This window comes from Scatophagus argus, chromosome 3 (genome assembly GCF_020382885.2).
Source record: "Scatophagus argus isolate fScaArg1 chromosome 3, fScaArg1.pri, whole genome shotgun sequence".
NCBI lineage: Eukaryota > Metazoa > Chordata > Actinopteri > Scatophagidae > Scatophagus > Scatophagus argus.
The window spans coordinates 21,226,815-21,251,060 of record NC_058495.1 but is presented as its reverse complement, the minus strand read 5'-3'; the positions used below and the strand labels follow the sequence as shown (position 1 = coordinate 21,251,060).

General features: G+C 44.0%; 2 protein-coding genes across 3 annotated transcripts; one reads left to right on the top strand and one right to left on the bottom strand.

Annotated features, from left to right (window-relative positions):
• Nucleotides 1–3,731: 3,731 nt before the first annotated feature.
• Nucleotides 3,732–8,039, bottom strand: fam83d (family with sequence similarity 83 member D). Its single transcript, XM_046384673.1, has 4 exons — nt 7,233–8,039; nt 5,539–5,706; nt 5,242–5,366; nt 3,732–5,084 (listed from the first exon to the last, which is right to left on the bottom strand). Exons 1-4 carry the CDS (start codon nt 7,701–7,703, stop codon nt 4,190–4,192), a joined length of 1,659 nt encoding a protein of 552 aa, XP_046240629.1. The 5' UTR covers nt 7,704–8,039; the 3' UTR covers nt 3,732–4,189.
• Nucleotides 8,040–10,297: 2,258 nt separating this feature from the next.
• Nucleotides 10,298–23,604, top strand: zhx3a (zinc fingers and homeoboxes 3a). 2 transcript variants are annotated; one of them, XM_046384670.1, is made up of 3 exons: nt 10,298–10,659; nt 18,645–21,549; nt 22,080–23,604. In XM_046384670.1, the coding sequence occupies exons 2-3, from the start codon at nt 18,842–18,844 to the stop codon at nt 22,111–22,113; spliced, it is 2,742 nt and encodes a 913-aa protein (XP_046240626.1). In that variant the 5' UTR covers nt 10,298–10,659; nt 18,645–18,841; the 3' UTR covers nt 22,114–23,604. The 2 variants fall into 2 exon arrangements, with proteins under 2 accessions (XP_046240626.1, XP_046240625.1); XM_046384669.1 differs by having other exon boundaries at nt 10,298–11,265.
• Nucleotides 23,605–24,246: the final 642 nt, after the last annotated feature.

Genomic DNA, 24,246 nt, shown 5'->3' with positions numbered 1-24,246 from the left:
AGGAATACCAGAGAGAAAATCTGACTTTTTTAAAGATGAGGTCACAGCGATGGTGTTGGAGATTGAAGCCAGGCAACATGTATCATTCGGTGGACTGAATAGTGAGCAAACAAAGCCAAGCGTGTTGTTTGTGAGAGTGTCACTGCCGCAGCAGACGAGGTGAGGCAGAAAGAAAAATAAATGGTCCTGCTTAAGAACTGATAATGAAAACATTTAAGTGATATGCATCCAAAAACAACAACTGCTAATTCTTCCCGCCTTTAATTTACAAGTCCTGTCAGATTTCACTTGAACCTCAGTCAAGGTTCACCAGAATCCCAAAATGCAGTACTCCTACATAACTGAAAGGAACAACAACAAGTCAAGTCTGCACTTTGCTTAAAGACAAGATCGTTTCCACTTCAAAGAGAGGTTTTAAAAATAACTACTAATATTGGGCTTACTGCTTAAAGTCATATTTAAGATCAAAATTGATTGTAAGTTTTATAAATCTGTCCTCCTGAAACCTGAAAACATTTTACAGTGGGACAGGACCATCAGAATGAATCTATAACATATAAATCTAAAATTTTGGTCAAATCGTGATAATTCAGCAAAGTCTTTCCCTTGAAAAACACTGAGAGGGTGCTGTTTTATTCTCAACAATACATCACAGGTATATTCCAACACTTGAAGCAAGGCACACTGAGCAAAATAAAACAGGAAGCACATTTAGCTGAGGACAGGGCTCTCTCTGGTGGCTGAGTCCTGCTAGTGTTACAGCTGCTGCTCATCACAGGCAGCATCCCTGCGGCAAGTTAGCAAAAAAAACTGACACTTTCCTCAGAGATTAAAACATCAAATAAAAAGTAAATCATGTCTATAGTTTTTTAATTGTCACGTGTGAAGTGGAATACGCGGAGCTTCTCTGTTTTCCAGTGAGCCGAGCATAATAGGTGCAGACTGTTGTGTTGTGGATCCCCCACTGCTTCCTTGATTACAGCCAGCGGTTGCTTTGCAGCAGCCAATTAAAATCAAATACCATTTTCTCAATATTACCACCATTGTATTTACTTGTAGATCAATTTCCTTCAGCTGCAGCATTTTACAAGATGAACGCAGAGCCTCTTGATGTGTTTGCCGGGTGGGGGATTGGCACACTGCAGGAGGAGCCGCTGAAGGGCCCTGCTGTTATTACCCTGTTGCTGTGTAAAAGCTTGTATTGTGGACTGTGTGAAGGGTGGATGTAATACTGTGGCATACTTTAAATGAAAAACCTTTGTGACAACGATGTTTATTTTTAAATTCTTGCAGTATTTTGATTCAATGTGGGCTCATTACGTTGCTCTGTAAAGCCAAAGGTGAGATCAACTTTTTTTCCACACAGTGTGGGATCAACTGCGCTTAACCAATCATTTAATGAAATTGGCCTTTTAATAGGAGGAAGCAGCTTGATTATTTAATGAATAAAACAGTGGTAGAAGACATACGCAGTATATTGGTTTAGTAAAAGTAGTTAAATGCACAGTATTAAGGCAGGATGGCTTCAGTGTCATCATATTTTATATATCATTTGATTCATTCAGCACTATTTAACTATTTAGCTGGTCCAGGTAGAGCTAAGGGTGATTAATGTGAAATAATACATGCCATGTTAGAAATGAAAAATTTAGTTGATGAAAATAAATGGAATACAGTAACTATTCCATTTATTTTCATCAACTAAATTTTTCATTTGTCAATCATTGTGACAATCAGTTGTCTTTGTTTCTAAGCTCTTTGCTGTAGTTTTATTTCATTACAAACCGAATATGTCTATAATCCAGACTGCTGGTCTTCCTAAAGGAGACATTCAAAGATGTAAATGTAGTGGAGTAAAAACAGAAAAAAAGATGATATAATGATAATATTAAGGATAAAGTAGCAAAAATTAATGTACTCAACTACAAATACCTCAAAATTGTACTTCACTACAGTAGTTGAGTAAAAGTACTGAATTACATCCCACCACTGGAATAAATTACCAAGAATCCTTCATAAAAATGAGTTGATTTTGTGACATACGCTTACAATAAGCGCAAATATGAAGAACATTAAAGTAGGCCTGAGTATCAAAACTGAAAATACATTTTTTATGATGTTTGTGGAAATATGCTGTCATCAACTAGTACGTCAAGTATCTTGAAATATGGACCGTAACAATGAATTATTTTGTTTAAATGTGTTGTATAAAAGAAAGCTGGCTTTAAAACATAAAAAAAAGTTTAACTCCTACATTTAAAACTATTGGACTACAAGAAATTAATGTATTTAACCTAATCAGTGATCTACAGCTTGAAGTAGTTCATGTGTGAACACAATCCTTTGATCACGTGCTGAAACAGGCCTCCTTCCTTTGTGACTAAAGCTATCAATACATCTTGATATCAGGAAGTTACACCTCATCTCCTCAATAAAGTTAAACATTAGCCAAACAAATCTCAGAATGAGTAATACATTAATAACTGCAGACACACTGAGCACACTTTCACCTGAAACAAGACACTGACGTGTTTTGATCATTTACAGACTTTGTGCTTAAACGCGAGATAAAGACTGTGAGGTGTTTGTGCCAGGCTCTGTAGTGTAGCGTCCATTTAAAAGTACGAGGAATAGCTGGAAGTCGACTGTTGCTAAGATGAAGCCTTGCACAAATTCTAGCCCCCCTGCTTCACTGCTGCACAAAAATTAACTGGCTGTTTTGCGAGCTTTCCTGTAGGAATGATGTTGATGAAACCTAACATATACAATATAGACAAAAGTATGGGGACACCTGATCATTACACCAACATGGTCTTTAATGACATTGCATTCTAAATTCATTGACATTAGTATGGCGTTGGTCCCTCCTTTGCAGCTATAACAGCATCCACTCTTCTGGAAAGGCTTTCCACAAGATTTTGGCGTGTTTCGGTGGGGATTTTTGCTCATTCATGCAGTAGAGCATTTGGGAGGTCAGACACTGATGTTGGACCAAAAGGTCTGGCTCAAAATCTCCATTCCAGTTCATCCCAAAGGTGTTTGATGGGGTTGAGGTCAGGACTCTGTGTGGGCCAGTCCAGTTCTTCCACACCAAACTCATCCAACCATGTCTTTATGGAGCTTTGCTTTGTGCACTGGGATACAGTCATGCTGGAATAGAAAAGGGCCTCCTCCAAATTGCTGCCACAAAGTTGGAAGCCAAGCATTGTCCAAAATGTCTTGGTATGCTGAATCATTAAGATTTCCCTTCACTGGAAGTCAGGGACCAAGTCCAACCCCTGAAAAACAGCTCCATTCCACACCTGAATATAATAAATAGGTGTGTCCCAATACTTATTTTATTGTTATAGTGTAACAGCAAGGAATCAGCAGTTGTAAAATTCATTCTCTGTGTCTAAAGAAGTGTTTGTTTAGATCTTATCCTAATCTCTGCATCTAATCTGATGGTTTCTTCCCCAAATCCACCCTGGACAGCAATTGACTACATAATAAGCAGAGGTGCCAGTATCACAGATGCTGTCTCTCAACTAATATTACACTTCCTCTCATTCTCTTTGTGAACTCGCTTGGGTTTGGTTTGCTTCCTCGTGTGTCCTGGAACTTCTGAGCAAATGTTTTCCAAGATAATCTTCACAAGGATTTCATGGCAATTTCAAGCACAACAGAGCTACAAGTCAACACAAAGTGTGGATGAGTAGGAAGTGTTAAAAAAAATAGACAAAAACTAAGCATTCATCTAACAAAATACATTTTGTTTATTAGCAAAGGACAGTGAGAGCGTGCTGATCTCCGATTACAGTTACAGTAACCAAATGTACTAAATAACCCAAACAGCAGTTCAATGCAGTTCCACTCATGCTACAGCAGATATTATCCAGTCTTAACCACCTCAGCAAATGATATTCATTAAACTGACATGGTCAAAAAATGATTATTGCACCGTGTCTTTGGTTAAAACAATTTCTGTTAATATCATTCACAAATCTGCGTTACCATTACACCAAAAAAAAAAAACATGGACAGGGCACGTCATGAAAAGCAGGACAAAAGAAGGCACTGCAGAAAAGAAGACAAACAGAAGGAAGCTGGAATTCTACTGCGTAACCCAAAACTATTTATTTGAAACAGAGGATCCACAAGAAACCTTGCCACAGCTCTACCCCCTTTCACCAAAATCCCTGAAGCTAAACTAGTGTACACATCTGGCTCTTGGCCATGTGCCCATGCCCACACTTTCAACAAGCAGTCTGGGGTTTGGTTCCTGCCCACAGTCCTTGTGTACCCTCTGCCTGCTGTGAGCGCCAGGCCCCTGAGTCATGTTGGTGATGTCCACTAGCTCTCGCCTCTGGGACAGGGCGTTCACCATGTGCTCCAGCTTGGAGCGGATGGCGGAGTAGTGGTACTGGCGCTCCTTGCTCAGATTGTTGAAGCAGTCCTTTAAGGTGCTGTCTGAAGCTGCCTGGGTGGGAGAGATCGGCCCGGGAGTCACAAAGGAGTGAGAGGATGCCATGTTGGAACACGTGATTGTTGGTGTGACGAGGTCGGGACACTGTGTGAGCTGAGGGTCAGTCTGGGTTTCACTGTCCATCACTGACTGGCTGGTCTGAGTGGAGACGTGGCAGGAGACGGCGCTTGGGGTCACAAACCCTTTCTCTGATAGCTGGTCTGCAGGAAGACAGCAACCAGTGCTACCTGCCAGGATCTCCTCCTGCATGTGCTGCTGCTCCGTCCAGTCTTCATCTATGGTGGAGGAGTCGGAGACTGGGTCAGTTTCACGGCAGTCTGGACTCAAGGGTTCACACGGTGGATGGACAGCTAATGATCGGGCCTTCCGGGTGGGGGTGCTGGTCAGACACACTGGCTCTGCCAGCTTCTCTCTGGCAAGGTGAGCAGAGGAGTTGACCGAGTGTTTGAGGAGGGGAGGCTCGTAGATGCCACTGTTTCGGGCACTCGGAGGTCCTCGAGTGTTTACAGGTAGAGACTGAGCGTAGAGGATGCGGAATTCTTCATCGAATTTCTCTGTTATCTGACCGGACAGCTCGATCAGGTTGCTGCTGTTTAATTTGCCGTCAGTCCAGTTGAACCTGCACAAGAATGGGATTTAACACGGATGACTAAAATCCCAGCCAGAAAATGTATTACTTAACAATCTAATAAATCTAGGGGGTTTAGGTATTAACATCCTGCATAATACCCAACTATAGCATCTGACTTTAGGTAAAATAGTTAGCAGGTTGTTACCTGTAAGAACCTGTAGCCACTCTGTTTCCATCAATCAGCATGAACCTCTCATGAACTTTCCCTGTAATCCTCGCTCCGGATCTCATGTAATAAGTTGTACCAGTTATGATTCGCACTCTCATTTGCTACGGATTAAGAGAGAGAGAGAGAGAGTGAGAGAGTGAACAGGCATGAGAGATAAGTGCAGACCCACCCAGTCATAATCAGATCTTAAAAGGGTATATTTTTATCTGATGCCATCTGATGTTCCTATTGTGCAGACAGAGCCGCACCCAGTTCTACTGAACAGTCACATACCCGAAGGTCATCCAGGCGAACGCCGACATTTCTGCACATCTTGAGGAAAGCAGGAGCAGATGATTGGTCCAGCAGGATGTAGACAGGGACTCTGCGGAGGGTGCATGCCTCCTGAAGATCCTTAAAGATATCCAGGTCTGTCAGGGAGTCTGTAACTATGGCAATCACCTGCAGTGGAAAATTACAGAGGTAATATAATAGAATTCATTTTAGGGCCACAGCCGCGCTCTCCCAGATGCGGCACATGACTGTGTTTTTATTATTATCATCAAATGCAGGGCCTTATTCAAACAGAGCTGGGAATCTCTGTCACACACACACACACACACACACCCAGTAATGTGCACGCTGATGAGCTTTCTATTGACTGTGGCCTGTTACCATGGCAATCAGTAGTAACGCTTGGTCAGCAAACAAGTTACATTTATACAGGAGACAAGTAGGTGCTCTGTAGGGCCGGCCTCCATTTTGCAGAGCTCAGGACCGCACCGAGGTTTCTCCTTTTTCTTGGTGAGGAAGAAAGGAATTTCACATGCTGTGGTAAAGGCTGTGTGTCAAGGATTAGACACGGATGTTTACGCATCTCAGATTTATTGCTTCAAACTGCTGTTATGCACATGCAGCCTTGTCAGGAGTTCCCCAGCTCATTTGGATGATAGTTTGTGAGCGCTAATTTTCAGGGAAATGTGTGAAGATTTCAAAGAAATACAAGACCAGGCCGTCCCTGTGAGCTGACCAGTGACGGTACAGATACATGGAGATCTGTTACAGTGCGGGCATTGTTGCACAATAAAGACTGTGTGCAGGAAGCGGGTCAACATCACAAAAGGACAAACTCGGATTAGAGAACATTTTTCTCAAGGTTGTCGGCACATTTTAGCTGTAAACCAGAGAGAAAATCCTTGCAGTTTAAAGCGCTCTAATGAGAGAGGGAATGCAAACTTTCATGGAGGGGAGCAAAGCAAGTCAAGACACATCTGGCACGCAGGCCCTGCAAAGGCCCGAGGTGCTGCTGAAGCCGCACACTCCCTTCGCGCCGAAATTTCTCCTTTCAAAACCAGAAGCTGCGCTGACAGCTCCCATCAGGAGCATCACCATGAATATTCTGAATATTCATGTGCTGCTTTTCTTTCTTTCATTAGTTCGATCACCACATTCTTTCTGATCAAGATTTCCAAAGCCTGAACTTCTAAATTTCAGGGTGATCAAAGAAATTCCACAGGGACAGTCTGGCGTGTATTTTAAGGATGGTACAAAGAAGATTTTCCCTCCAAAACTGTTAATAAGTAACCACACACACACACACACACACTTATATTGTGGCGTGTAGTGTGTGTTTATTTGATGAAATCTAAAATGTGAATTTGATTTTGACAACAACAACAACAAAAAAAAATAATAATCCAGTTTTAAGATGATACCACAAGAACACTTGCTGTCATGGTAACGATGCAGTCTTTAGGGAGAAAATATTATAGGAATTACAGCAGAAAACGCAAAAGCTATAATAATAACAGGCATTATACAGCGTGTCCCCTCAGGAATGTCCAAATTAGAAATAAATACTGTTATCCTACCACTGCCTGCAAGACTGTCTGAGTCTTTAAAGGAAGTAAGAATCAGTGGCCAAATCATAAAGAATTATAAAGTAACCCAGTGTGCAGCTGTGTTTTAAATACTTTCTTCGCGCATACCTCTTTGGCACTTTTAATCATGCGTCTCGCAGCCTCTTTGCAGCTGTATATGCACTCCCCGTAGCTGGGCTGGAAGTGCGCCACGGCCCGTGTGACTCCCCGGTACGAGCCGGCGGTGAAGGCGGGCCAGCCCATCTCCAGAAGCGGCGGCTCCACATCCGACACCTCGGGGAAATAGGTGACTGAGGAGCAGTCCAGAGAGCTGCTGAGCGACTGCTCCACGGCATGGTCCTCCCCATGAAGGGACGCACACCGCGGGGGCACGGCGGCGCTCCTGATGCGCTGGATCTCGTCGTCCGACAGAAAGCTGGGGATCCTCTCTTTCATGAGAAAGTCCAGAAAGTTGTCGAGGCCCCCGGACAGCAGCTCCTCCAGAGCCAGCCGGTGTCTCTCGTTGTACAGGTCGTCGGCCTCGGTGTGTTTTGGGCCCGGCCTCAGAGGTGAATCATCCAGGAGCTGCGAGAGGGCCATTGTTGTGATCCCACAACCATCTTTTCCTCAACCGACTCTACCGTTCCGCAGGTAGCAGGTAACTTTTGACCTACAGGAAGGCAAGTTCGTATTTTGTTTTTTCCCTCCGTTCCTGTCACTCGTAGATCCGCATTGGCTGTCGGGCGGTCGTCAAACCAGGATGGCGTCTCCGGGCTCGCTGAATCGGACTGTCAGTCTAATGTACAGCCGGTCTCATTGGCTCATTTGGAGCCAAACAAGCCTGCTGGACGTCCCTCTGCTCTGCCCTGATCCGATTACACCGCAGAGAGCGTGGCGGCGCAGAGAGCTCTCACTCTGACGCTTTTTTCTGTCTTCATGGACGGTGGGACTCCTTGTGACCAGTATCTCCTAATCTCACCAAAACAAAGATTCACAAGTGCAATAATACACACAAAGTTATCCTGATATGTTAAAATAATGGATTATGTGAAATAAAGTCCACACTGGCTACTGTTCCCGTGATATGAGCCTATTTGTCTCACTGTCAGGTTTCCTCGTACATGATTTAGTTTTTATTAGCTGGGTACACGCCTATTTATAGGCTGAAGATCAAGCGGATTTGTTGACACCACTGGTGACTAGTGGCCACTCAACATTGTGTGTTTTCTTATGCTGTAACAGGCTACATAACCCCAAGCCTGAATCTGCCACCTCTATAGAAGAAAATAAACTGTAAACTTAATACTATAAGCAAACATGGTTTTTATTTACTTGAATTTCCCTCGGGATCAATAAAGTATCTATCTATCTATTTAGGACAATCACAGAGAGACTTGGTAGGCTCCAAACTCTATTCAGCACAGATAATGTCCTGTGCATGGGCCTAAAATGCAGGTCTGTATTAAAGAAGTTAGTGGCAACAGCACCAGGGCCAATCAGACAGACTCCTTCCCTCAACTTGACCTTCAAGCAGTCCGACAACCATACTGTATAGACACCAAGATGCTAACAAGTAAAAAAATATATATATATATATTTTATCGAGTCATGACTGTTGGTATGCTGCCAATCACTTGATTGCCATAGTATCAGTATATGTATAGAATGTACGTCCAACCATATCTGAGGCTGATGTCCTCTAGTCAAGTTACTACACCAGATGGTGTGGAGCTGCACGTCTCGCTCCTGAAGACCGGAACCGCCGGCTGCGTTTTTGTTTTGCTATTGAGTGATTCATCTTCCTGATAGATCATCTTTGTTTTTCCTGACTGTATACAGCCACAGATACAAGCAACGTCTGAACTCAGTGAGGACAAAGTGGGAGGGAAAAGCAAATTCATGTTTCCTTAATACTGGAGGCCTGCAGTAGCCCCTTATGTTCATACTTAGCACCAGACACTGAAAGTGATGTACTGATTTCAGACCATACAATCCCCTACCTGTTACACTTACTGTACATATGGACAAGTGTACACAGTAAACATGTTATGATGTAATATTTCCAAATGCAGTGCATCCACAACACTAATGGTTTTACCCCATTGTACAATGTTATTTCTGCACTATTATCTATAACAGTATTACAGTCGTGGATCAGCGGTTAGGGTGTCGGACCCGTAACCGGTGGATCGCTGGTTCGATTCCCTGTCCCGGTGTCCATGGCTGAGGTACCCTTGAGCAAGGTACCCAACCCCCACTGCTCCCCGGGCGCTGCACGCGGTCGCCCACTGCCCCGGGTTTGCTGTGTGTGTGTGCACGTCACTTGGGTGGGTTAAATGCAGAGAACAAATTTCGTTGGAGTGAGTTCCCTCCAATGACAAAATATGTCACTTTTAAATATGTCACATTTCTCTTGTTGATATGACTTGTTGATTAAGATCCGAAATATATTATGAAAGTTGTTTTACTTTTTACTATCAGACCCTTATTCTAAACTCGCCATCTGTACGTTTTGGGCCTCTGCGTTTTGCTCAGCGCTCTTTTACGCACAGACGGGCCAACAAGGTCATGAAGGTCACAGCCGTATAGCCCCTGTTCTCCACCTGACATAACTAATACTGATGATTTGATACAAGGCAAAATACCTTCATATGTTCAGCTTTAAAAATGGACATGAACAATTAGGCTACATTTACTGTGCGTCTGTGTAAATTGGTGTACCACTGTTACGCGTGTGCGTAAAAGTCTATTTTAAGCCGACAGGCTAATAGGCCTGTGCTTTAAATGACAATTCCCACAACGATTAATATTCATAGTAGCCCATCAAGAGATTTTTTTCTGAAGACGACCGCCTTCTATTGAAAAAGAAAAAAAAAACAACATGTGACCTAATTAAAAAAAAAAAAAAAAGCTGTTGGGTGGTGAAACTGACAGAACCGGCAGATCACTGAACTCCTGTCAAATCCCAAATTTACACAATACAGTTCATCTGTTCAGCCTGCACCGCGGAGGCGCCATCGTAGACATGTATAACCAATCTGTTAGAGCACTGCCTTACCCCTATAACGACATACCCAAATGTGGCTCAGTATACGTCCCCCACCACCACCACTACCACCACCACCCACCTCACCCTCTTTCCACACACACACACACGCACACACATATACACAAACACACACATCCCCATCTCATCTCCGCCCCTCTCCAAAATTTTAGATGAAAGGGCTTTTGGATTTTGGATGACGCTCCGAATCACGTGTTCATAGGAAATACACTCGCTATAATTTTTTTGGAGCTGCCTCGTCCTGCACCGCCGACCATAGTTGTTTTGCCGTCTCCATACAGTGTGGCACAGGGGTGGAAGGGTAATGTAATGTTATGTACCTTACCGTGGTCACTGACGGGTTCACGCCAGTTCACCGGGTTCACTTGAGGAGAGCTCCCACCCCCTGCTCGCCTCCTCTTCTTCTCAAAACGCAACGATCGGAGCTAATACAATATTATTCATTTATGTATTAATGTCGGATTCCATTTTTTCCCACCGACTGTTGAGGTAAGGACACATCTACTCTTCCAAAAAAATCGCTAATACCTCTCATTATTGGCGAGGTACGATCTCCAAAGTTGTTTACTGAAATTATGCCTCGCTATTGAATATTGAATTTTCATCTGGTGCTGTAGTCAAGGCAGTTTATATGAAGTCGCCAATGTATAAAATGGCGACAGTAGGTGGAGGAGGGGGGTGGAGGATTTTGGGGAATATTCATAAGGTTATATAGAGTGCCAGATCGCCTTTGGCAAGTAGTCTCCGAGGCGGTATGTTGCCCCACAGCCTTGTGAATGGAGTGAAACGGGTTAACTCGTCAGTTTGTTACAGTTACAACAACGGATCCTCCGTCTGGATGATTTTGCGCTCCTTCTCGCACTATACAATGTGGCGTATGCTTATTTTATTGCACAACGCGCTGTATTTCCCCACTGTGCCGTGAGCGTGAGTGCTTTTTAGTTGTGAAAGACTTCTGAGCACAGTGCTATGGCAGGCTTATCGACTGATATAAGAAGCCTTCGAGTCCATAGATCGAACTGCACGCCAAGTATCAATTTTCATCTATTGATCGATTAGCCTTTACACATTTCTTCCTGCTGCCTGAGCAGAAAGGTAGGCCTGTATGTCTGTGCATAGGACTCTTTTTCTTTCATTTCCTCCTCTTCCTTCTGCCAACATGTGCCGCTGCCCTGCTCACACACACACACACACACACACATACACACACACATGTTGTAATATATACAGTACAGTGAGGGAAAGGAGAGCTGCTCATTTTCAGGAGCACGTAGTTATTTTGCAAACTGTGGATTATCAGTGAGGCGTTGTATTAAAAAATATCAGTACCTGTACAACCACATGTTCTATCTGTACATAAATATTGACTGTGAATGCCATGTGTCTCCCTGTGCCTTTAGGAGAGCTACCTCTGTGCTGACTAATGTTCCCTTTGAGGATCATGTGTGGGTACATAACACCAGAGAAAACCCCATAATATTCAGGCTGCCAGCTCGATAGGCATGAATCACTGGAAATTTTTGGAATGTCTTTTAATTATTTAACCATGTAAGCTTGTTACATATAATGTAGGTCATGGAAATGACTGCGCAACACTTAAGCCATGAGGTTTTCCTGAGAGATTAGGTGTTTTGGTGTTGTGTGGAGACTGGAGTGGACATTTCTGCACTCCAATAGTTAATTTTCAGGCATGTGTGATGACCGGCTAAACAAAGGTAAACGAGCTCTCGCTGTGTGGATCTGGCAGACTGGGTTCAGCTTGGCCCAGTGAGTTGAGTGTATGTGTGGAGGTTTTCGCTCCAGCAGGACGCTTACACTAGGGGAATGTCAATTCCCTTTGTGGATCCCTGGGAACGGTCTTCCATCTCCCTTCTCGGAACTGCTCTAATGAGGCCAGGCATATTGCCTTTCATCCCTCACTCCCTGCAATTAGGCACAGCTCACAGTTTTCGTTATGGCCACAGCGGAGTGTTTGTATACACAGACACAATGTAGTGGGCCAAGACTGCCCACTCCCCTCCGCAAAGCAGGGTCTCTGCCCGTGCCACCCCTCATATACCTGGAAAACTGTACTTTTCAGGATTTGGTGTACTGCTTTCTAACAACACTAACTGTAGATGTTATGCTTTGCCTGCCTCCCGCAGCTCAAAATGAATCCCCTGCCAAAGAATACCGAGAAAGGTCATATGGTCATGATTTGCAGATTTAGCTGACATGGAGTGTATAACATTCCTTGAGTTCAGAGAAGAGAATCAACTATCTAATGCCAACCAGATCTATTTTCCAGCCATTTTTATACAAACAAGCATTCATGATAGCGGCATGCCTCATGATCCTCACAAAAACACTCTCCGAACCACAATCCAGAGTCCCATTTTCCCACCAGAAAGGACGGACGGTGTTCTGTATAGGTTCACTTTTATTTGGGTCTTTCATCCTTTTTGGTATTGCTTTTGTCATCGGACCAATGAAGCCCAGACCGCTCAAAAGCCTCACTGAAATAGCATGTTTGCACAGTTTCAACCAAAAGAAACGCTTGTGCGCTGGGGCCGGGGGGGGGGGACCTTGGGGCTAGTGGGGAAAAAGCCCCTGCCACTTTCTCTGTCCCATACAAGAAAGGTTTGGTCAGCAGGAGCTGGCATTTGCCAGGCTTTGGCAGTTAGAGGAGGCTGTGATGTCAGCCATTTTAGGATGGACAGTACAATGTGCGGTACGCCGCCATCTTTCTTCCTTTTCTTCTTAAGTTGCCAAATGAATGCCTGTAGTCTTGGCTACAGAACTGAAGAAGTTATTCATCAAAAGTGATGTAAAAGGATGCATGACTCAGAATTTTTTCTCTGCGTACCATGGTTTATTTGTCTGTCATTCATCTGGGCCACAGATAGAAGGGTTTGGAGAACAATGTAAGATTTCAAGATTTCAACAGTGAGCGCTCACCCTAACGCAAAACAGGACCACGCAACAAAGATGCTCAGACAGGGAGAGTGTAGTCGGTATGTAGCGTACTGCAACAGTCTCCAAGCCTCTGCACTGATTTGGGAAGACAATAACACTGACAGGAGGTAATTCGCAGCGTGTACAGCTGCGATATTTCTTTGACCAACCTCCGTCATAAAACAAGAGCTGCTGGACTTTTGTGTGGCTGCAACCTGATTAAGAGAGAAAAGGCAAAGTTGTTGTTGTTGTTGTAGACCTCACCTAAAGTTATCTGAAAGAGACTTGAACCAAGAATGGACTCTTCAAAGATGGCCGGCAGGGTATGTGCATTAAGTTTGTCCTGCACCGGATGCAGTCCAGGGAATCCAGTGTGTGTATCTTTTTCTGTGTGTGTGTGTGAGAGTCTTGAGGTTGGTGGGTGTGGGCGAGTGACTCCGCTGTATGTGTGTGTGTGTGTGTGTGTAGCGTGGTGGGCAAGGGGAAGAGAGGGGTTGCCATGGCGATGTTAACACATGAGTGGCACCACCGACCGGTCTCCCAGTGGACGCGGCTGCAGTCATGGAGGTAAGGGGGCTTGTGAGTGTGAGTGTGCGTGTGTATTTGTGTGTGAGGAGCAGGACGACAAGATCTACATCTTACACACTGATTCAGACACCAGGACACACACAAACACACCCATGTAGAAAAAAGAAGCGGCCGCAGCAGAGACAGAGACTCCACGCTGGAGCCACGGCATGTCTTCAGCTGGACAAGGCGGTGAGGACTGCGTGGACTCTTATTAGCAATGTGCTAAGGACCCCGATGACTCTGAATTGTTTTTCAGCACACGTAACAGTGGTGCCCGACACTTATTCATGCTGGCAAGCGTACAGTGCCATTTATGCACAAAGACGTCCCCTTAAGTGAAGCCTGTCCACCCTTACTGTCAGCACAAACCCCACATTAGTCCACAGTGGCAGCATGATGGACACAGGAGACACCCAAACACGCAGGAAACAGAACAATCGCAATTCGACAGTCAGCTTTCTAAAAGCTCCCAGCGCTGGATCACGTTTCCCTTATAAATGAGGCGCCATTGTTCCCAATCTCTTCTCTGTGCAAGACAGTAATTGCTCTCTGTCTCTGGTTTATATTTGGGTGTCCAGCTGATCCACTCACATGACGTTAATCTATTTAATGGACATTTGGCAGAAAATGTTCTTGCTAAACAGATTTTTTGATCATTCAAATGTATCTGTCAGGAGTTCCCCCTCTCTGCCCCAACCCCCAAAGGACGCGGGGTGTTTTTTATTTTATTTATTTATTTATTTTTAATTTTTTGCAGATTTTTGAGGCAGACTCTCGAGACAGCCACACTTCACTGTCAAAGCAAATTACACGCAAAACAAATAATGTCGTAGGTGAGCGAATTCGTTATATATTTTTGTTTGTTTGTTTTGTTTTGTTTTGTTTTGTAGCTTGTTCTGCGACTGTCACGTCAAGAGACTCCTTGTCAGTTACTCAGTTCAAAGAGAAAGACAGAACGTTGCAGGTGCTAAATGTTGCTGAGGTGAGGAGGGAGCGCGTGAGGAGGGAGTGCAGAGATGTGTGCCTACGAGGTGTCAGCGGGGAGGAATATTGAAACAGCAGAGCCTGTCATCATCATCAGTCATCCTCGCACATCACTCCCAAATGTCTGAGTTTTGTCTTCCTTTGTCCTTCTTCCTCCTCCAGCCTTCACATTCTCATTCATGTGACAGCCGGCACAACAAAAACACCAATCTCTGTTTGTTAATGTCAACTGTAGGTGACCCAACAATCTGGGAGTGTCTGAATCAGTGGACTGTTTTGAATTAAATTTTAATGTTTAGCAGCCACTTAGCAGCCTCGCCTGGCTTTCCGCTGGTAGCAGCTCGCTGTAGATTGGGCATGTTTTTCGTGTTGTAATATTGTAATTACTGCAGCAGTTTACGAGGTGATGAAAGGGAATACATGCTGCTTTCTTTCAATTGGCTCGCTGAAGTGGGAGCAGCACACTCAGCTGTTTGCTGTGTAAAAGTATGGAGAATATAATTAAATATTAATGAGATGTAAATATAACACTGTTATGGAGATGACGGTGTAAGAGCACATAAGGGAGGCCCTCCTGTAAATCTTAAAGCTGCTGTTAAATCAGGCGGAACGTATGAACCCCATCAGAATTTAAACCTAGCCTAATCCCATTTGTTTTGAAACGCTTGTTTTTGAAAAGTTGAATGGTTCAGCGTGGTTTTATTTTGCGGCGAACAAGGGCCCCTGTGCCGAGCGTGGGTGTTCAGAAAGCACGTCTGAGAGCTCTGCCACTTTCCCTCACTTCAGATACGACTCCCTCGGTCCGCTGAGATGAAAAGGGTTTCCTCCCCCTGTGCCACAGAGCCAGAGCCAGCGCGAGGACATACGACACACCGGGGACAGCGATCGTCTGAGCGTCATCTACCTCGCTACTGAAACACAAGGCCTGCCTTTTCAGAGGGAACTATTCAATGGTTCCCTGTCTGGGAAGCCCTTGTCTTGTGTCTGATCGCACGTCTCACTCTCCAGATAAAGCGGCCCATTCTTTTGATAGGTGACCTGATTCTTTATGTAACCTTTCTCAACTTTTGGCTTGTCTTGGGTTTTCTCATGCAGGAAGTGGTGTTTTTCTGGAGAGAGCAGCGTCTGTACTAAACCAGAGTTTGTCTTGTCACAGACCGGCATTCCCTTCTGGGGTCTGCAACACCAGTCACAACCCACCACCGTGACCAGGTTACCTTCTCCACCACTTTATTTTCTGAAGCATCCTGGCATACAGGGTTCTGTCTGTGGAACAAGTACAACGAATCACTTCAGCACTGCTGACTTTCTATAGCATAGTGACATCTCTCACACAGATGTTTCAGATGTGGATGTCTACATCCCTCTTTGGCGTGAAAGCTCAGTTGTAAATCCCTTGTTCAGTGGAGCAAACTCAATGAACGGCGTGTCCTCACCGGGGGTTAATCGAGTGTGCCGTCAGAGGCTATCATGACCTCTCTGGCGGCAAAACATACAGCACATGTCCGCGTCTGGATGCAGTGAACCGGGATTACTGCATAAGATGCTGGTGACCTAGTTTTTTTGTTGTTTATTTGTTTTGTTTTGTTTTAGCTTTTTTTTTTTTTTTTCCTGTCACAAAGCAGCAGCCGTCAGTAGAAATGAAAAAGAGACGGACGTCACAGTCAGTCTGGGATCAGTGTGCACTATTGGGCAGTCATTTGAGGGTTTTAATTCGGGAACAGGTTCATCTTTTATTTAGCATCCAGCGGGCCGTGTTGAACATGCACGTGGATGCAGTAAAATGTGAAGTCTGTGAAAGTGCTTCTCGCTGTGTACAACTGCAGTGTGATTATAAAAATAATCTGTTGAAAGTATGTGAAATTGTTTTCTTTGTAACAAAATAAAGTACAAGATGTTGAGCTATGCTGGGTCTGAACAGAAACCAGGTTTTGGGTGGTATGGTGGTTGAGAGTGTGCAGCTGATGTTATTCGCAGAGTGATAAGCTTGCAGGAGAAGGTAAAGGCTGAGTGATATGGATAGATTATGATAGGATGAGACTAGCTTTCAGCAGCATGTCACACATCAGCACTTCTTCAGTCTCAGAAAGGAAGATGAGAATGTTTTACTGAGGCTGCGTGTGCGTGTCTCTGTGTATCTGTGTGTGTGTGTGTGTGTCAAAAGTTCATGCAGCGGGCAGAGGGTGCAGAGCTACGTCTCCACTGTGATTTCTTTTTTTTTTCTGTCTTTTTTCACGTTTTGTACTTTCATGATGTGGAGAAGAAAGATGAGAAATGTTGAAGACTGCAAAGACAATCCGTATCCATCCTCATGGCTGGAGTGTTATAGGAAGGGAAAACTTGTGGATGTGGTTTGCTAATGGCTTAGTGTAGTCACTGATATGTGTTTTGTGTTTGCATGCATGCATGCAATGCCATGTTTCTTGTTGAACACATGTAGGATGAGTTGGTTTGAGCCTCCAGCTGGTAAATGGCTTCAGATGTGTTTGTACTAACCTCTCAGACCTTATCAAAAGGTTTCAGGTCCGTAACAGTACTGTTGTAGACTGAATGCTGGGACACACACACACACACACACACACACATGCACAGTCTCCTGATTTCTCCTTTTGACACTGTAATGTCCAATGTAAAACAAATATTTTACATCCAAGACAGTAAAATTCTCATTGTCACCAGCAAAGTAGTTTAACCTTCACATCTGCTTTACAATATAAAACCAAAGAGGACAGCATGACCCGGTGCATGTAACAGATCTTAAACATGATTAATTAAAAATATTCCCATTCTCCCTGTGAAAATCACATAATTTAAAATAACAATACCTATACATGAAATACAAGATAACCAAATATTTCTTGCAGACAAAGTCAAAACTGCGTGCATATTTTTGCATATTTGTGGTTGCTGCAGACAATGTGAACAGCTGGTAGGGTTAGGCATTAGATACTGACACTATCAGTTTGGAGTGTTGAATAGCATCCCACTCAAAAGATGCAAAATTCCCCAGGTAGTTTGGGGACAGTATTTATTTACTGATATAACTCTTTCCTGGCACGAAGCTTTTTGCATCTGCTAAGCAAGATCCTAACACTGGTTCAAACGCAGCACATCATATTTACATGATAATAACTTCAGCTTGTTTGGCACTAGCATTTTCATTGTGTTTTGATATATTTTGAAGCTTTACTATAAATAATTCTGTGGATATATGACATCAATAATTAGAAGAGCCAAGCCTATGGCAACAGTGAAGAAAAACAACAAATACCGCAGAGATTAGACTGTCATTTCTGGCTCTGCTGATTTCTATGCTCTTTTTTTCTAAATTCATAAAAAGTGACAGCTAGACAGAAGTCTGTAAATCCAAGTAAATAAACAGGTGGGATTGATTCAAGGGGAATGTACGTGCAGTGCCCTAAAATAGTTTTAAAATCATTTTTCTTTCTTTTATTGGAGTATTTAATGTTCAGTATTTTTTGGTATTTACAGTATTACCCAAATAAAAAAATTTTCATGAACTTTGGTTCCATTTTTTAAAATGATTTATCTCACGATGGAGATCCATTTCACCTCAGTGTAGTAATTTACTTTGAGTACAGTAATTTAATATATCCTTCATTTTTTATTATGAGCACAATGCAAAAGGTTTTTTTTTTGTTTTTTGTTTTGTTTTTTTAGAAGGAAAGCCCTTGACTCTTACTTTGGTGTTTTACTTGCAGATAAATACGTCCTCCAGTTCACACTGTATTTCCACCTACAAGTATCACCCTCCTTGGGCCTTTTAGCTTTCTCTACATCCATACTGTAATGCGTCATGCCTAAATATTTCATATGTTTTGAATTTTCCCATCATCTTTTATCCATACATGTTTTTAGCTGTCATTTTGACCACGTTCACATGCCATAACGCCATTTCTTTTTCTGTAATTAAATGAAGATGACCAAAAGACTCACTTTGTCCTTTTCATACTCTTTTCTCCCAGGTTCCTTGGGGGCTGTTAAAATTGTCCATGTAACAGGAATCCTACAGTGGAAGAGGGCATGAAGCAACACTGTGACATCATAGTGGCTGGTCCATGACACTAAACTCCATTCAACCCTTTCCACTCTCCACCCGCCCTCTGTTTTCATCATACCGGACTAGCAATCACTCACTGTCCCATCTACACAAAGCTGCACAATGGCCAGCAAGAGGAAATCCACTGTACCCTGCATGATACCATCCAAATCCAAACATGTGCGTGAGGAAATCATACTGGGCTCGCTACCAGAACTCCTACCAACAATCCCAGAAGATAGCATACTCAGTATCTCTGGAGAAGAGTCTGGCCATTTCTCTCAAAGCTCCTCCAAATCCGAAACTGGCATTGAGATGCAGAAAGGAGGTACATACAGCTGTCCAAAGTGCCGTTTTGAGTCCAGAGATCTTAACTACTTTTTGGATCACATGCACAACTGCCACTTAGACTTCAGGGCTCAGCCCACTTTCTATTGCCTGGACTGTGGGGTGTCAGTTGTCCGCTTTGAGGCTCTGGCTCTGCATAATGCTAACGCCCACCCTAAGATAATGGAGGGCTTGGTCACTGCCTCCCTAACTGTCAACAAGAGGGATGGAGTAACAACAGTGGAGCAAAGCCTCTTCACGGACAGCGGAGAAGACTACAGAGAATCTGGGATCTCCCTCACCAAAACACCAATTGCAAAAATGATGAAAGCCAAGGGGGAGCACAAAAAGATTGTGGTTTCTCACACCGTGGAGGTACGGAAGATAGACACTGGAAAGGATGCAGACCCCAGCATGCTGACAAATGTGCCTGAACTCCAAAACGGGGCTCTCAGTGTTTGTGCCGCCCCAGCTATGCCGAGGACCACTGTCACTCATGTGATTACGACGACAGTGTCCAACCAAGTCTTTCACCAGCACACTCCCTCCCTTTACTCTCCCCCCTCCTCTGATTCCAATAAAGACCTTCCAAAGGTGATGATCCCTCTCAGCAGCATCCCCACCTACGATGCAGCCATGGACACCAGCAGCTTTCTCAAGACATCCTTTGGCAAGTTCCCCTATCCGACCAAAGCCGAGCTCTGCTACCTAACGGTGGTCTCAGAGTTCCCTGAAGAGCAGATCAAACTGTGGTTTACTGCCCAAAGGCTCAAGCAAGGCATAAGCTGGTCTCCTGAAGAGATCGAAGAGGCCAGGAGGAAGATGTTCAACACTGTGTTCCAGGGTGGAGCACCTCAAAAGAAACCTGCTACACAACGGCACGTCAATCACATTGTAACTCACCACACCGTCACTGCCCATCCAGGGTCAAAAGGACCAAACTTTCAGATGGCCAAAGTTCCCTATGGTAATATGAAAACCAGGCCTCTCGGAATCATAGCCACTCAGGCAAGCATGTCAACCAACCCCCATGTGACTAGGGTCTCATATTCTACTCCAATTGTCCCTCCGGAGTTTTCGCCCGCAGTCAGAACAACAAAGGTACTGACGAAGAATTCTCAACCCCCTATGGAGCCAGACAAGAGCAATGGCCTTGGCCTGGACATGGCTGGAAGCAGTAGTTGTGTCAGTAGCACCAGCAGCAGTCGAAGCAGCAGTAGCAGCAGTAGTTGCAGTAGTAGCAGCAGCATCAGCAGCTATTCCAGCAGTAGTAATGGTGGTGAGACTGTCACCAGGAAACTGGTTCATAATAGCAGCCCGACCAACAGCATCAACAGCATTGCCACTTGCTCTGCCAACATTAGCAATAATGATGAGCACTGTGTTGCTGACACCAATGGGAAACCAAATGTCAAAAGCAACAGTTTACCACTTGGATTGGAAGGTTTAAACAGTACAAAGAGTCCAGTGATCGTCGATAACACCAGCAAATCCAAAATCACCTGTAACAGTCATAACAGCAACATCATCAGTCCACAAGAGCAGGCCCACACCACGAAGTCTGACGATGAACGCAACAACTACATTCACAAGACCAACAACAGCAGTGTTAGCAATGAATATCCCAGTACTACCTGTAATGACAGTGTCCCTAACCTGAACCATGCCAGCAAATCCCCAACTGAAAGCACCAGCACTACTGTCATTACAAAAGGCAGCTCATCCATTTTAGATGAGGGTAAAGGCAACAAGGACTTTCCCATAAAAGGCATGTCAATCTTGCAGCAACTCATCAAGGAGGAGCCATTTGCCAGGGACAGAAGCTGCCCAGAGACGAAAGTTGACCCCATCAAGATCAGCTTCAAGAGGCTGAAGATGAATGAACCAGAGACATCTGAGGGTGCACATCAAGAACATACCCCTGAGATAGCCGAGGTCTCTGCATCTCAGCCATCTTTCCCTCCACCCTGGAGCAACAAGACCCCCCAGCAGCTGCATATCCTCCGACAGGTTTTCTCCAACACCCGCTGGCCTAGCAGTCAGCAGTATGAGGACTTAAGTGTCCAGACAGGCCTTCCCAAGTCAGAGGTGGTGCGCTGGTTCAGCGACAGCCGATACAGTCACAAGAACGGGCAGCTTAAGTGGCTCGAGACCTACCAACGACTGCCCACAGATTCAGAGGAAATAAGGGGCCATGGAGGCAATGAAACCGAGTCACTGAAGGACTCTCCACCGGCCAAAAAGAAACTTGTTGAGCAAGACATGAGCAAGCACCTTAAAGGAGAGGCAGGACTGAACTCAGGGCAGCGGGTTGTGTGGCAGGATTCATACTCACCGCTGCTGGGTCTGGTGGGGTCGGAGGGGAACAGCGAGCAAGGTCGAGCTGAGGAGTCAGCGCAGCCGGGAGTCCTGCAGGATTCCTGGTCCGAGAGAGCAGTGGAACACCAGCAGCCAGAGGCCAGCAAGTCACTCATTGAACAACAGACTGATGCCAATCAGGCCAGGTACTTCAGTCATAATTCTTGAATTACAAATTGTGATAAAAGCTCCTGAAGCGAGATACACTTCTCAGTCTGAGTGCCTTCTGATATTTTACAAGCCTAGTAATATTTATCAATCAGGGAAATAAAAACAATGTAAGCCAGGTGGAGTGATGAAAGCTTGACAGCTTGTTGTTTGTTGTTGTTGCTGCGTGATGTACAGTAAAAAGGAGGCAGGAGAAGTGCGTACTGGTACTCATGCTGAGTAGCTTATTCAGGCAATCAAAGGTCTGTGTTTAAGAAGCTATTTTTAGATAAGTAGGAGTCTGGGCCGTTGAATTATAGATTGAGAGTGCATGCTAATATATGTGAATAAATCATGACAATTGTCTACGGTGAGATGGATTTCCAAGAGGCTAGAAGTTAACCCGTACACAGGCATCTTTTTACAAAGCTCCCTCCCAAAACCTCACTGGTACAACAGTAATACAATACGACCTTTCTTTCCAATCACCTCCTTACAGTTTGTACTTGTTTGTGTGTGTTACTGACAGGGATCGTCTGAGGATGGAGCTGCTGGAGGTGTGATGAAGCAGGCCCAATCATGCCAGAGGAACATCATGTTTAAAGGCGGGCTCGCTCCCCTGGCCGTGGTCTGAAATGAGTGTTCATAATGACAGCAGATGTGATTGTAGCTGGACCGTTGGACTCTGACTGTAACTGTGAATACCCCCCACCCCTCCTCTTCCTCCTCCTCCTCCTCCGCATCCTCCTCTTCCATCTGCCATCACTTCCTGCCATCGTCAAAAGAAAGAACTTCTCACCTTTGAGTCCTGTGATGTTTAAGCCTTTCATGCTTCTTTGTGGTTGTGTGGGGAGGGTGCACAATGAGGTCAGTACGAGGGATCAAAGAAAAGAAAGAGAAAAGACGCACACTGACTGGAAAACTGACTTGAATGAGCGAAGATAGGATATGGCCGTGAGATATTGTTATTGGGTCAGAGGGAGAAATATATATATATGATTGAAACTGCACTATAAAAGAGGGTTTGTACTGACTGGACAAACAAAAGATGTGTCAAGGAAATGTTATTGTTGGCTTTGTGATATTTTTTACTTTTTTAGCAACCAGTACTTCAGCACTGCCTTGAATTTTACTTTTTCCGTTACGTTTTTTCAATTCTATATACTCTTCTATAGTCACTGTAAGTCCAGATGCAATCAAACATGGTTTATTTAGATCTGTATAAATGTTGGTGATCACTTTGCAGTTCAGCTACACGCAAGAGACTATATACAATGCACTAATGAAGACAGCAATGCTAAAAAAAAAAAAATCACACTGCCCCACAGTAAAGGTATTGACAGCTCTGTCAAGATCAATACACTACACTGCCCTGCAAACTGAACAGAGAGAAGCCTGTCACGCTACCGTTGCCTTACTCAGCTCTGTCCATGTGTTTATATGACCTGTCAGTCCATCACCTTGCTTTCCAGCTACTGTGCTGTCCTGAAAAAAAAGAGAGGAAAAAAAAAAAAGACATGCCAGTGCATTGATGGTCACTATTCGTCTATATCTGTGAAAAAATCTTGTGCTGCTTTCTGTACACTTGGAGATGTTTAACTTTAAGCTGTAATTGTATCAAATATTGTTACTGGCAAAATGTTGTTTAAAGCAAAATCATCGATTTGATCCCTAGACACTGACAGAGTGAGATATTGTGCTAGCTAGAGAGCCAAATGAGGAGATCTTTGCTCTCCTCTGAATTTTCTTGTGTTTATATAAACATACAGTCACTACATGAATCCTATTAAGCTGCATCTTTGTCAAGCTGCTAATAGCTAAGAACGGTGCTATACCATCCAAAGTGAAATTGGAGGTTGATCTCCTACCAGCAGTGTATGCACTTGTGTCGAATGTTACAAATTTATTTTGGTTTGAGATAAATGGAATCTGGACTTACGGTGTTATGATCACTTAAAAAAACTTTTATGAAATAATCTGATCATAAAGCACTGTTGTATCATCCTTTCTACACTTCTGAATCTTTACAGAATAAACTGAATACTCACCAAGCAGTGCCGTCTCATTATTTGCTCAACACCATGCACCAGGAGTGAATGAATTAAACCACACATAACAGTCAAACTGATCAGTCTGACGAATGTGAAAGTAACGCCGGGATTGGAGAAATGCATACAGCCTCACCTGGTGGTAAGCAAGTGACAATACAGTGTGTGCTGAGAGATAAATCACGGGGGATATGGTTTTTTTTTTTTCTTCTTTTGGATCTGTTTCCATGGCAGACAATCTTTGCAGAATAACCTATTTATTTTTTTTCTGCAAGGTGTATTGTGAGGATTTAGTCTCAGGTTTGTTTGCAGATGGTGACCAGAGCTTCTCTATGCAATGAAGAATGTGTGCTGTGGGCAAAGAAAAAGGGGCACAGGCCTGCCAGATGTTGCCAGAGAAATGGAATCCCTACTGAGGAAAGCAGAAGACGAGGAGCAGTAACTTAACAGGAATGTACAGGGCTGTGCCGAGTCCAGCCACGCTACGGTTCGCTTTCACCCGAGAATGTAAAGCATTCTTTCAGAGCTGTTAAGGATTGGATTTAGTCATACTGTTGTCTGTACATCTTGTTAATCCTTGTATATCATGCGCCACAGGCTGGGAATTTTCAGGGAAAGTTTTAAGCATGTCTCGAGATTAGAGGAGAT